At 36.1% G+C, this 15,161-nt stretch overlaps 1 protein-coding gene across 2 annotated transcripts in view; it reads right to left on the bottom strand.

Annotated features, from left to right (window-relative positions):
- Positions 1 to 11,185, bottom strand: part of LOC121374331 — a 54,356-nt gene extending 43,171 nt beyond the window's left edge. Inside the window, exons 1-2 of one of the 2 annotated variants that reach the window (XM_041501399.1) lie at positions 11,150 to 11,185; positions 2 to 411 (exon numbers count right to left, since the gene is read on the bottom strand). In XM_041501399.1, the coding sequence (XP_041357333.1) occupies positions 2 to 311 (310 nt within the window). In that variant the 5' untranslated portion in view covers positions 312 to 411; positions 11,150 to 11,185. Of the gene's footprint in view, position 1; positions 412 to 4,348; positions 4,503 to 11,149 lie in introns of those variants that run through there. The other variant, XM_041501397.1, reaches the window with a different exon arrangement.
- Positions 11,186 to 15,161: the final 3,976 nt, after the last annotated feature.

Below are 15,161 nucleotides of genomic sequence, written 5' to 3'. Positions count from 1 at the left end.
CCTTTGTAGAGAGCTGGTATTTCCAAATGGTCTCCTGTAGCAACATAGTCATTCGTCCGCTTGTCCCACTGCATTTGTCTGCCTATCACGATCTGCCGTCGTCTCACCTCCAGCACTCTGATGACGTCGCCGTGGTCGGGCCAGGCGGGCAGGTAGCTGGACACGTCTCCCTTGTGCAGTTTGACGGGGACGGGCAGGCGGCTGGAGGCCAGTATCTCCTGCAAGGAGCGGGGCCGGTCGTCCCACACGCTGTCCTGCCCACCCGTCGCCGAGGACCCGGGTATCACGTCGGGTATATCCTCGGCCGCCATCTTGCGTGTGCCTAACAACAGGACGCCGTCGCAGCGCGGCTGTTACTCCGGCTGTGCGAGTCTCGTTGCGACGTCTGCCTCATCGTGGTGAACTGTAAAACTGAACACACGAAACCAGCGTCAGCGCGTCGCTCAACACAGGTGTTTACATTTTACACAGCTGGCCTACGGAAAGGTAAATGTCGCGAGTGCTGCCGGGATACTCTCGATACATTATCGACACAAGGCGACTGAAGCTCTCTAGTGGCCGGTGGTCGTCCAGGCATGTAGCCTTAAATCTGCACACACATACAAACACAGACACACCATATTCACCACACTCAAACCGGTTTCGCTAGTCCGCCGTCCCCCCACTTATAGCGAGTTTATAATACAGCAGAGAGGATAATTATTATGTTATAGAACTGGTGTAACTCGGAGTAAATGAAGTCGGTGATATACCCAGCTAGTCATAATTCACAAACAGATAACACACAGCTCAGAACCTATTTCTATAAGGAAATCTGTCATTACATACATAAGTCAACCAACTAACTTGTCATAACCCTGTCAGATTTCACTGGCTATTTCACATGACTTTAGTTTCTTCTTTCTTCTCACTTTCCAATTTTTAACTAATAGAAATGTTTATGGTATTTAAATATGTCTTATGCTCAATAGTCGCAATTCGTCTTCTGTGGTAATGAATGCTCTAGTTTTGTAACGACTAACTATAACACTTTCCATGTGTATTTGTAAAATGGGCCATTGTGTTAATCCGCTTTACATACACGTTTCATTATATTCGTTATTTCTTATATTTTAATAGCCTTCAATTTATTTCCACACACAGGGGAAACCCCCAGGGGAAAATGATAACAATAACCGTGTAGGATTGGCACTTACTGGAAATTATAAATATGTATAATAAATGCAACGCAGCATTAAACAAGAACAAGAAAATCACACCACTCCGTAAATTGTACAAACACAAAATCGCTACATGTCGACAAAATATTAATACATATATGAAGTAAAGAGGTCAGTTTGATTTGGACTGTATCCAGACTATATCTCGGTCTGCCAACAAAACTATTGATAATAACACTTTGATGTGTTCTTACTTAACTAGATCCTTGGTACATACGGAAAATAATTATTACCCTATCCCATTTTCTTCTACCCGAGTAACACTTTAGTCTTGGTACAACTTCATACATTTTCACATCTAATGTATTCATCTTAGCTCATCTATATATCTGTCTGTCTGTCTGTCTGCCTGTCTATCCAGCATGCAAGGTTTAAACCAAACTCAAATAACTACACGTATTAGCAGTACTACTGTTATGACGAATTAGGTTAAAAAGCAGAAGCCAAATTCAAGATCCGTTTTGCTAAACAGTCAGAATGGTGGGTGATCTGAAAACGGTTCGCGAATTTCCATTTAGCCTTTTGGCGAATTGATAATTAAATATATTCGCCAAACTGTACTTGAATTAACATTTGGAAAATTAGAGAACGACAGCTGCCTAAAGTCTGACTTTGTATGCAAATTAATTATAATACAAAATAATAATGCATGTAATTATAATACAAAGTATATTAATTATAATACAGATTATGTTAACTATAATACAGTATGTTAATAAATAATACCGAGTATGTTAGTTATAATACAAAGTATATTAATTATAATACCGAATATATTAATTGTAATACAAAATATATTAATGATAATATAAAGTATATTAATTAAAATACAACGTATAGTAATATAATACAGAGTATATTAATTATAATACCAAGTATATTAATTATAATACAAAGTATATTAATTATAATACAAAATATATTAATTATAATATAAAGTATATTAATTAAAATACAACGTATATTAATATAATACAGAGTATATTAATTATAATACAAAGTATATTAATTATATTACAAAGTATATTAATTATAATACAAAATATATTAATTATAATACAAGGAATATTAATTATAATAGAAAATATATTAATTATAATACAAGGAATATTAATTAGAATAGAAAGTATAACATCTTAAACGTTATTAGCCATTTACAACAGCGATATTCTACACAAATAGTCAAATAAAAACATACAATACGACTGTATAAATACATTTTGGACAAAAATCTCCCCCAAAACTATTTTGGATTATAGGATTTTTATTTTTAAGGTCACACGAGAACTAAATGTTAAAGCCCTCTCTTGTTGAACTTATAAGAAATGTTATTTATATTTCAACAACAGAACACGACAGCTGACCTTCAAGCTGGACACACAGCATACAATACAGAAAGATCAATTTGTATATGTTCATAAATGTCCGGACATATCTCTACCTTCCGCAAGTAGGAATATTTATCACAAAACAAAGAGAAACTCACATTGTTTTAAAAATACTTTATTGCACTGAGATAACAAACCTAAGCCGGGGGCGCTCTTTATGAAATGCAGACATGACAGGAAGACTTCAGCGTAAGCTACAAGCAATTTGTGTTTGGTTGTTGAAACCTTCACCGTGTATGTAGATTCCAGCGACAAATGGTCGGGGTTTATCACCGGCATATCGGTGTGCGCGTCCCGTGATTTCAAACAGTGATACGGAATCATACACGGAAACCATAGGAAGGAAGGAAATGTTTTATTTAACGACGCACTCAACACATTTTATTTACGGTTATATGATGTCAGACATATGGTTAAGGACTACACAGATATATATATATATATATATATATATATATATATATATATATATATATATATATATATATATATATATGAATATGAAACCCGCTGTCGCCACTTCATGGGATACTCTTTTAGATTAGCAGCAAGGAATCTTTTATATGCACCATCCCACAAACAGGATAGTACATACCACGGACTTTGTTACGCCAGTCGTGGTGCACTTGCTGGAACGCGAAATAGCCCAATGGGGCCACCGACTGGGATCGATCCTAAACCGACCGCACGTCAAGTTCAAGTTCTTTATTGCTTTAAGTTTTCATAACTTATCAGCATAATACAGTGTCCAACAAAATAATAAATATATACAGGATATGTACAGGATTATGGTGGAGAGTGATTTAGTAAATAATAATAATAATAATAATAATTAATAAATTAAGGTTCTATTGACTTATATTATTTAATACATAGAAGTCATTATTAAGTAAGTATACTGAGAGATACATGCATCAAGCGAGCGCTTTACCACTGGACTACGTCCCACCACCAGAAACCATAACAAAATATCATACACTAACAATTGCCACGCTCGTGAATCCTAGTTGTATTAAATGTTTTATCCTAATGTGAAAGACCATAACAAAGTGTCATACACTAACAATTGCCACTCTCGTGGATCCTAGTTGTATTAACTGTTTTATCCTAATGTGAACGACCATAACAAAGTGTCATACACTAACAATTGCCACGCTCGTGGATCCTAGTTGTATTAACTGTTTTATCCTAATGTGAACGACCATAACAAAGTGTCATACACTAACAATTGCCACGCTCGTGGATCCTAGTTGTATTAACTGTTTTATCCTAATGTCAACGACCATAACAAAGTGTCATACACTAACAATTGCCACGCTCGTGGATCCTAGTTGTATTAACTGTTTTATCCTAATGTGAACGACAACACCGCCATCCGTGACCAAGACCGTATCTCTGCACAACGCAGTCCAATGGTAATTTAGAAAATAATGGTCGATTCCACGAATCACTCTATATATAGTGCCTCATCTATAGGAGGACAGCCACTTCTGAGGAGATCCTTTCCTGGACAGTATAAGCCATATTTTTATCTTTATTTATATACATGTGTATAGGTCACAACAACGTACTGTTCCGTCCACAGGTGGGGGCCTCCGGTTCCTACGGATCTGACCACGCCTATGTACAAAAATGCATATAACTAAACGAACATAATAAATATAGGAATACTCATGGTGAATTATGGTGATTAAATCGATAATAAATTACTAATGTACCTGTTAGGTTCAGCTAACTTACCGCTAATGATTGTGTGAACGCCATTCCACTGTACACCAAACAACGTCATGTACACGAGTAAGACGTTCTATTGTCTATGACGTCACAATTACTTTAACAAAAATTATATATATTAAACAATTTAATGTTACAATGAAACTTTCTTTTGTAGTCGGCTAGTAGAAGCGTCCTAGTACAAATGTTTTACATTTTTTAAACATCTACTTACTGTCCGTTATCTCTACATAGCAACCTGCCGTCTACGCATAGCAACGGTCGTCTACCTGGAAGTACCCGTTAGCTCCCTTGCTTTACGTATTTTTTTGATGGGTGTTAATCATTTTAAATTTATTATTATTATTATTATTTATTTATTTATTTATTATTATTATTATTTATTATTATTTAAAAAAATTTGTAAATGGGGCGAGGGGTCACATTTGTTTTATTACGGAAGAAACAAAAATATTTCTCAAAATATTTAATGAGTCCAGGTTTTAATTATGACCCTATTTGTAATTTCCTTGAGACCAAAAACACCTGTATGTTTCTTTATTTTAAAAAAAACATAGGTTGGCATCACTGGCGTAGCCAGAATTTTATATTAGGGGGTGGGGTGGGGAACTCACACTATGTATGTATGTATGTATGATTTTATAAAATTTAATAGTTTACAAAAAAATGTATTGGGGGATGGCTTCCCCCCCCCCCCCCCCCCCCCATGGCTACACCACTGCTGCTTGGCATTACTGATGGCAGAATAAATCTCATTTGAAGATTCACAAATAACTATAGTCAGTCTTCTAGACTCTACCACCTATTAAACGGGTTGCTTTGGTACAGTCCACCTGAAAAGTACTGTTTCCCGTTGCCTAATACGCGTAACCCCTGCGCATTGAATAGTACCGAGTCTTTGTTTTCCCAGGTTGATTTTGAATTAGCGCCGCCTTTAGAGTAAAGTTTGCGTAACGCTACTGGTGAAGACGGACTGGGATAATCCGCTGAGTCAGCAGGTAGTGCGGGACAAACCACTGAATGACGGACATTCTTCTAACTAACTCGGCGCACGGAACATGGAGAGAAAAAACTCCAACAGATCATTACTAGACTCGTAAACACAACACGGATCGTCGTGTAAACAAACTGGTGAATGGGTGTGGAAACATGACGGATGTACGACACTTTTAGTGAACATCAACAACTTAATTGTTCCTTTTCAAATTCCTACGCGCCAGCTTTCATTTACAAGGTATAGTTAAAACAAATCTCTATCTGTACTAGAGTACTAACCGAACACAATTTACATGTTTACACGGCCAGTGGAGTGCCAAGACCCACAGTCAATTCAACTTGATGTCTCTAGAGCAATTTTGGTCTGAGTGTACAAGGATCACTCCAGTTATTTTCAAGATGGCCGCCATTTGGATGACGTATTTCATTTCTGTAAAATTACTGTTATACCATATCTCATGAACTACTTTGCCAAATTTGACAAAATAATGGTGAAATTATATGTTTATGGGGAAATGGAATGTGTGTGGGAACATAAATAAATATTTTACCAAATAAATTTCATTGCAACAACTAAAATATTGACTTACACCACCAATTAAATTAACCCTTTAACCTTCTTGGCCTGTTCATGGTCAAATAGTACGGATGAAAAAAAACCCACCCAAAATAATGCCAATCGTGGGGGAAGGGGAGTTAAAGGGGGGGGGGGAGAAATTTGTACAATAACCCCCCCCCCCCCCCAAAAAAAAAAAAAACCCCGAAATTTAAATGATATTGTATTTGATACTGTTTTTGAGCGATGATGGGCGTGTTTGATGTTCATGTGTTACTTGTTCACGGTCAGCTGCTTCAAAAGCTGTTTGTCTGTTCTTGAGGGCGGGACGTAGCCCAGCGGTAGAGGTTTGGAATCAATCCCCGTCTGTGGGCCCATTGGGCTATTTCTCGTTCAAGCCAGTGCACCACGACTGGTATATCAAAGGCCGTGGAATGTACTATCCTGTCTGTGGGATGGTGTATAATTATAAAAGACCCCTTACTACTAATAGAAACATGTGGCGGGTTTCCTTTCTAAGACTATATATTAACGTTACCAAATGTTCGACATCCAATAGCTGATGATTAATAAAGCAATGTGCTCTAGTGTTGTCGTTAAACAAAACAGACTTTTCGTCCGTTAATTTTTTAATCTAGATCAGTTGTAATGGTCATATATGCAGATAGTTCAACAACGTGCTGGGGTGTAGTTAAACAACTTTCACTTTCTTCTTCTAGATCGTGCCTCTGTATTACGCACGCATATATTTACTACACTGCAGATTTCAAGTAAAACGTAAGGGTGTTTTCAATAGAAGCATTGTGCACTTTATTTGAATTTGTCTAAAGCGCCTAAATCTGCTTCTTGTAAACCTGCGCACTAAACCCAGTATAAACGAAGAATGCGTCTGTATGCGGAAACCCAAACAAGACAAACTGCCTGTTTGCGGCTTGCTAAGTCCAGATGTATCCACCTTGTTAACCACGCGAGATATGTAAAACCACGCGAGATATGTAAAACCGAAATCACTCTGACGATTGGCTCATTTGAAAAACTGGCCTTGTGTACTGGGAATGAAGATGTTTACACGGAGAGGCCAGAGATTCGAATTCGAGAATCTTTTACTAAGAATGTTCAACACCAGGTCCACTGTGAACATTATTAGAACTCTAGCCCATTTCAGAAGTGCGAAATATTAAATGATTAAAAAAGTCACTCGACTTTGTGTCTGGCGGTACACTGGCGGGTTCAATGGAAAGAGTCCTCAGTGAAAATTTTAATGGTATTTATTACAAATACTTACAGTCGACCTTTTTTTACCGTCTTACCTTACAAGAAAGTTGTTGACGTAATTACCTTTGTGTACTTCCCTTTATCTAGTACAGAGGTACGACTTTGATAAGTTCGACATCACCAGCACAGTAATGTATATTTAGATGTGTATGAATGTATCAGTGCAGACTGCGTTGTAAAAAGACACTGAGGAGAGTGAAGGAATGCATGAATGTTTAACAACACCCCTGCGCAAAAATACATCGGCTATTGGATATCAAACATGGGTAAATGTGTGAATGAAGTACTAAAGTCAAGAGTTAAATAAAAAAAACAGTATAAAGAACTATGCAAACAATACAAATATCACAGATAGGCAGAATTAAAATTTGTAATGAAATTCTGTATCTAAGAAATTTCAAAACAAGTGATTAATTGTTCCCCAAACATAGATTAAGGGGAGTCAGTTTTAAGATAATACAATTTTCATACGATATAAATTCACAAATTACTCTCCTTGAATGATTATTAAGGGAGTGGTGGGGAGCGGGAGTGATAGCTCCCCTTAAACGACGAGGCCTGCAGTGCGTGTGTGCATTGTAATCACATATGTGGTATGCTGTAGCTTTGTCCAAACACACGCGCACGCACAAAACCCAGAATCCCCAGCCCCTAAAGGATCGCGATGTAACCTAGGAAGGTTTATGTGTATCTCAAAAAACTACCCGAAATACTTGCAACTTGTATCTTGACACGCTGTGAGTTGTGTAATACCTCGAACAAAAATATCGAAAATAATATTAAATGAATAATATTGGTTTTAACTCTCCAACAACCTTTAGAAACAGCCAGTGATAAACAAAAGCCAACATCAGACGATATTATAGCGACATAGGAATGACACAAAATGAATAGTGTTGCGAGGAAGAATAGCAACAAATATTTGAAGCGAAGTTTGTTTTGTCTGACACCACTAGAGAATATTGATTTATTAATTATCGGCTGGTGGATGTTAAACACTTCTGTAATTCAGTAGTATATAGTCTTAGAGGAAACCCGCTACATTTGTCCATTAACAGCAAAGGATCTTTTATATTCACTTTGCCATAAAGATGACAGCACATATCACGATCTTGATATACCATTCGTGGAACATTAGTTGGAACAGGAAGAAAACAATCAAGGATTGGTTCGTACAAGCAAAGCAGCCCAGGCGAGCGCTCTACCAACTGACCTAGATCCCGCCCATTGAATATAACCAACGAGAATCAAACAGCATTAAACTGACAACATAAACACGACGAAACACAGAAGAACAAACGAGTATATTTGTAATTCCGCGTTGCATGAAGGCGGAACCCCAGTACAACGCGGAACAGAGATCAAAGTAGCGGGGAACACGAATCTGTATTGACCATGTGGATTTTCTTTGCTGTGGAATACGTCTGAAATGTGCACGACGCGCACTTTGCGGCGTTTAGCGGTGTTCCATGAGGTCTTGTTCTGTGGGCAGGTATCATGGTGTGTGTACAACATGACAGCAAACATGCGCGGGCACCTCCTTCCATTGTCCTCTCATTTTAGCACATACCTTGATTAAACAATATTTATTGCCGTTCAAAAATTAGCAGTCTTGGGATTGGCCAACGGGCATTAGTCAACACTAAGGCCTCGCCCAACATTTTACAATATGAAAATGTTACAAGAAGTGAAACATAATAATTATAACTAGATCCCAATTTACAAACAAAAAGAAAAAATGAAAGGGAAATAGAAAGAGAAAACAGCAAAGAGAATGCCAGTCACATGATGCACGTATTCTCTAAATTCGTTTGGATTGCAATTACTGGATAAAACATCTAACTCAAATGAGAATATGACCAATATTTGTCGAAGAAATTCGTGACCTGCACGTTGAAAACACGAATCATAAATATATAATACAGGTCTAGAGGTCGAACACTACAATTCGCAACATTATAGGAAAGTGTTTAAAAGTATAGGCCTAACGCCAATGCTGGTAAATGTGTATGTCGGTTGGTTCCAATCTAATTAAAATTAACTCCACTATTACATGTGGATCTAACAGCAGCCCGTTGAAGCTCATGTCGAGCTGACCTTTCATTCGACCAATCAAAACCTTACTTGCAAAATCATGCCAGTTATTTGAAAAGGATTTTGAAACATTCGGGATTATGCCGAGGGTATACGAAATGATTCGGGTGAATTTAGAAGTATGCCGGAAAGTAATTACATTACAAAATTTTATATAAAATTCGTTTGAAGACGAAAAATAAAACCGTGATGGTATAGCCATAAAATCTGTTTATACTAGTATACAATCCAGATTTTATTACTGCACTTTTCTCCCTGTTTTATAAGTTCGCCTATTGCATAAATAGTCTCGCCCGATATTTTTAGAATTTGTATGCTCCCGAATAACGCTATAAAAGGCGAACTGTAATTGGTCGATATTTAAATTGTTATTTATAGATGAAATGTCACCTGGATATGGGAGTCCACGCAATGCTGTTAGATCTACAGGTAGACCCAGTAGAGCTAATTTTAATCAGATTGGGTTGGTTCGTCCATTTGTTCGTTCGTTCGTTCGTTTGTTCTTTCATTCATTTGTTTGTTCGTTGATTCATGACATTTGCATAGCTAAGTATCCGGTTTTAATATGTATGGTGTTTTGTACCGGCCTTGGTGGTGTCGTGGTTAAGCTGGTAGGTACTGGGTTCCTAGACAGACATCCCAGATAGCTGAGGTGTGTGCCAGGACAGCGTGCTTACACCTTAATCGAATATAAGCACAAACATAAGTTGAAATGAAATGAATTTACGTATATGTGCGATTTTGGCGAATTTTGGTAGCCATTTTGGATAAAGGCAGCCATGTTGAATGTGAATATATTTAAGTTATAGTAAAGATATTCCCATGTATGTGTTCACTGCATGTTAAGAAAAGTTTGCTATTGTATTTGAATATACATATCATGGCGACCATTTTGAAAGTATGCATTGTACATCGATGTAAAAATGTTTAATATGTTGTTCAGGTAGGATTCAGCGGACACTTGGAATAAAAATCATTTCTGTTGCAATATGTTCTAGGTGAAGCCTTATTTTGACTGAACTACAACTGGAAGCAAATACACAAACTGATGTGTTATGTAATAAACGAGTTCGCATTCATCAAACGTTTCTCATTTGATAAAATATACTGACATCCAATAGCCGATGATGAATTAATCAATATGCTCGAGAGGTGTCCTTAAACGAAACAATCTTGTTAAAATATACTTCATGTTGCCTTCTATTGCTATTTTATATCGTATATATATATAATATAAAATAACTACAAATCGTATCTGCGCTTGAAAACTACAGGTTTAAACATTATCTTGCCTTGACGCTCACTAGTTGGTCGATGTATTTTTGTTTTATGTTGGAGTGTTGTTAAACTGTTATTTTATTCATGTTATTTGTTGTTTTTCTTTTCTGGGTTTTGCTTTTAACTCTTTGTTTTTCTTTCTTTCTTTTACTTTCTTTCTTTAATTTAATTTATTTTTATTTTTCTTAACGTACCAAAAGAACCGAAAAGATATCGGAAGTAGGAGAGGCACACAATGGCGTAGCCAGGATTTTATATTGGGGGGTGGGGTGGGGGGGGGGGGTTGGTGTATTGGTTGGGCAATCCTCACACTATGTATGTATGTATGTATGTATGTATGATTTATTTAAAAAAAAAAATAGTTTGATAGGGTCATGGGCCCCATGCCCCTCCCGATCCCTACCCCTTTGGGGGCACAATCTCCAGTGGGGTCAAATCTCACATTTTTATCTATATTTAAAAAATACCCGTACGTCCATCGCCAAGTGGGTAGGTAGGAACGGTTCCCATGTACAGAAACGTATATTATGTCTAAAAGAACATAATAAATAAACGAATACCCATGTTCAATTTTAATTGATTATCACGATAATAAATCACTACTTTACCTGTTAATTAGGTTTAGCTGACTTACCGCTAATCATTTTGTGAACGTCATGTATCTATTGTCTATGACGTCACAGTCTCTTCTTTTAAAAAATATATGTATCATTACACCATATTCGTTTAATGTTAAAATAAAACGTTCTATTGTAGTCGACTAGTTAAAGCCGCACATCCTAGTTCCATCCAGCGAAAATAAATTATAATTTGGTTAATCTACAAACCTGTAACACACTTAGATCACGTTTTTATCAAATGGAGTGAAAAAGCAGGTTTTATATCGATAAATACCATGGGAATCCCCATGTCCCAATTGCTTGAAATAATTTTGAAAGTTTGTATTCTGATGTCACCGGTAGATGTCGCTCGAAGCACAACAATGCCTACGTCACGACAAATTTCACAGACTTGGGGTGCGTTCTTTTCACACCTCCTGGACATCTTCCAACTGTTGTGTCCTGGTTGTATCCCCTCTCCAGATATCGTAGGACTTAGCAAAATTATTGGTTTTAAGGGTTTGTAACGTTTTGTATTGAGATACTTACTTGTCTGAACTTTATTGTTACTGAAAATGTTCACGAACTGTGAAGAAAAATCTCACAAATGAACAACAACAAATGATGTTGATCGCGCGAACCGTGCACGAGAAAACAAACCGAACCAAAATGATAACGGTCACGTGGTATACCAACGTCTGTGACATTGAAATGGAAATATCCCGTCTAAAAATAGATTAGACCTTGTCTGCTCAACGGTTTTTTTCTCAAACGTGCGCCCGTTTTTCAGAAATACGAAAAATGCATTTTGTGGTATTACTAACACCAGGATTACCAAAAAACACTTCAGGTGAATGGAAATGTATATTCTAAATAATAAACGGTAAGTAAAGTGCAATTTTATTTGTGAAAAAATGGGGTTAATAGCGAAAAACAACGCCGTAATGGTTAACAACTAGCCGTAACTAGGGTGTGTCCCTTTAAGGCATTATAGTTAATTGTTTAAAAAGAAAGACAGATAAGAAGTCTACTTAGCGCCGGTTTGTTATACATAGCAACCTACCGTGTACACATAGCAACGGCCGTTAACCTGGAAGCAGTATAATGTTAGCTCCCTTGGTTTCCGTTTCGTTATTTAAACAGTTTGGGTTGTTTTTGGCATAGATCCATGCTTATTAGGAACATGAATTAAAATATTTTCTTAAGCTTCATAACAGCTAAGATGTAATAATAAAAAATATAAAAAGCAACAAACAACAAAAACATTAGGCCTATATTTGATATTTCACCAGAAGTGTAGTTACTGTGTGGTTGTAATCATAATGAGACTCGGTGTTCACGACTCTTGTGACGGAAATGACGGTTGTAATCATAATGACACTCGGTGTTCGCGACTCTTGTGACGGAAATGACCAATTTAGATCATTTTCAAACAAACGGGTGGGCTTTTTTTCTGTATATCTATGTTATGTCATGTTTTAAATTTTAATTTTAAAATTAATATCACGGAAGTAACAAAAATGAATCTCAAAATATTTAAAATGAGTCGTGTTTTTAATGAACACCCTATTTGCAATTTCCTTTCACTATTTAAAGGGACATACCCTAGTTTCAACCCGTGAAAATTAACACTAAGTTTAGTTAAAGGGACATACCCTAGTTTCAACCCGTGAAAATTAACACTAAGTTTAGTTAAAGGGACAGACCCTAGTTTCAACCCGTGAAAATTAACACTAAGTTTAGTTAAAGGGACACTAAGTTTAGTTTAAAGGGACATACCCTAGTTTGAACCCGTGAAAATTAACACTAAGTTTAGTTAAAGGGACAGACCCTAGTTTCAACCCGTGAAAATTAACACTAAGTTTAGTTAAAGGGACATACCCTAGTTTGAACCCGTGAAAATTAACACTAAGTTTAGTTAAAGGGACATACCCTAGTTTGAACCCGTGAAAATTAACACTAAGTTTAGTTAAAGGGACAGACCCTAGTTTCAACCCGTGAAAATTAACACTAAGTTTAGTTAAAGGGACAGACCCTAGTTTGAACCCGTGAAAATTAACACTAACTTTAGTTAAAGGGACAGACCCTAGTTTGAACCCGTGAAAATTAACACTAACTTTAGTTAAAGGGACAGACCCTAGTTTCAACCCGTGAAAATTAACACTAACTTTAGTTAATCTACAAACCTGTAACTCATCTGGATAAAGTGACAACTGAGTGAAACATGAGTCTGTGACTTTGAAATGGTGAAATACTCCCTAAAAATAGACTAAAACTCGACACCATATCTGTTACTTTTCAAACACACGTGCGTTTTTAAAAATATGACAAATGCATTTTGTAATATTAAAAATACCAGGATGACCAAAAACACTTGGAAAGTACGGAAATTGATAATCCAAACAATAAAATCCAAGTAAAGTATGACTTAAGAAATATGCGTTAGTGTTTAAAAACTAGGGTATGTCAATTTAAAACATCTGTAGGACTATGTTAATTTATTTTTAAACCATAAATCTCAGTTTCACAAAGATTCACAAATAAGTGGCGTCAGTCTGCTAGCGTTCACCTATCTACTAAACGGGCTGATTGTTAGAGTAGTGTTTCCCGTTTACTAAGACGTATGACTGGCAGTACATTCAACTCTTTTGTTCTTAGTGACCAGGTGCTGCCAGTCGAAAACAAACAACCCAAACAAACAAACAAACAAACAACTCAAACAAACAAACAACCAACTCAAACAAACAAACAAACAACTCAAACAAAAAACAACTAAACAAACAAAAACAAAATAAAAACAAAAAAACAACAACAAAAAACCAACAACCTAAAATGACGGCTTTTCACTGATAACCGTGTTTAGAATTCTACACGTTAATAACATGTTATTTTAATGGATGATGCCACGTAATAGGTATAGGCCTTTTTATCAATGTAGAACACATATTTTATTTTTTTGCCAAAAAATGTACATTTTGTAGGCATACATACATATTTATATATAAAATAATATAATGTGCACACTGCGGGAAATGGTATGTAGCATCAGGTTACAATCGATAAAATTCTATAGTAAATGGGTAATGCATGCATAGCAATAATATACAATAATAACATATGTCATGTATCAATGTTGTCTGTTCTATGCGTGGTAGCAGTTTTCAAATACTTACACAATTTAATTAGCTGTTTTGAATTGTCGCTGGACAGTAGTTGCGTTAATTTAAATGTTGATGGTTTATTGTAATAAAAAGGTTTAATATATTTATCTCTTATGTTACTGAAGAAAGGACACACTAGAACAAAGTGATATTCGTCTTCTACTACATTCATATTGCACAGACGACACATTCTATTATTCCTGTCAATATTGTGCTATCTGCCCGTTTCTATAAAGAGATTATGGGAAGATAATCTATATTTACTCAAAATATGTTTGTATTTCAAGGCAATAGGTTTCTGCAGATAATGTTGTAAGCAATAATTATTAACAACGAATTTGTATAACAGACATTTTGGAGAATTGTTGAATACAGCATACATAGATTGGATAAATTGATCAGTCATTCTCTGTTTGAATAGTGATATAATGTATTGCGATTTTCTACATTTTGATTATACCATGTGACCAAAACCATTAGTGAGAAGCAGGTCTCTTATTTGACTAATCCAGTTAACAGAACGTGGTTTTCTTATGCACTCGTCATATAGGGTGTTATAACACTCTTTCAAAATACAGTTATCTGTATTCAACAAATTTATCCAATATTTAACCATACGGATGTTCCTACTTATGTACACAGGTGATCTACCTAATTCAAAATAGACAATCATATTAGCTAACCCTTATCGTGCCGTTGACATGTATACACGTCAAGCGTCATCACAATGACGTCACTTTGCATTGTTTTCATTTAAAAATCGTTTTCTAAATTAATTGTTGACATTTTTGTCAAAAACAAAGTAAGAAAATGTCAATAAATAGTCTTAGAATGACATATCCAAATATTTGCTAAATTGC

The sequence above is a fragment of the Gigantopelta aegis genome, chromosome 6 (genome assembly GCF_016097555.1).
Source record: "Gigantopelta aegis isolate Gae_Host chromosome 6, Gae_host_genome, whole genome shotgun sequence".
Lineage (NCBI taxonomy): Eukaryota > Metazoa > Mollusca > Gastropoda > Neomphalida > Peltospiridae > Gigantopelta > Gigantopelta aegis.
The sequence above is the reverse complement of the archived record's forward strand: the minus strand, read 5'-3'. Positions and strand labels throughout refer to the sequence as shown.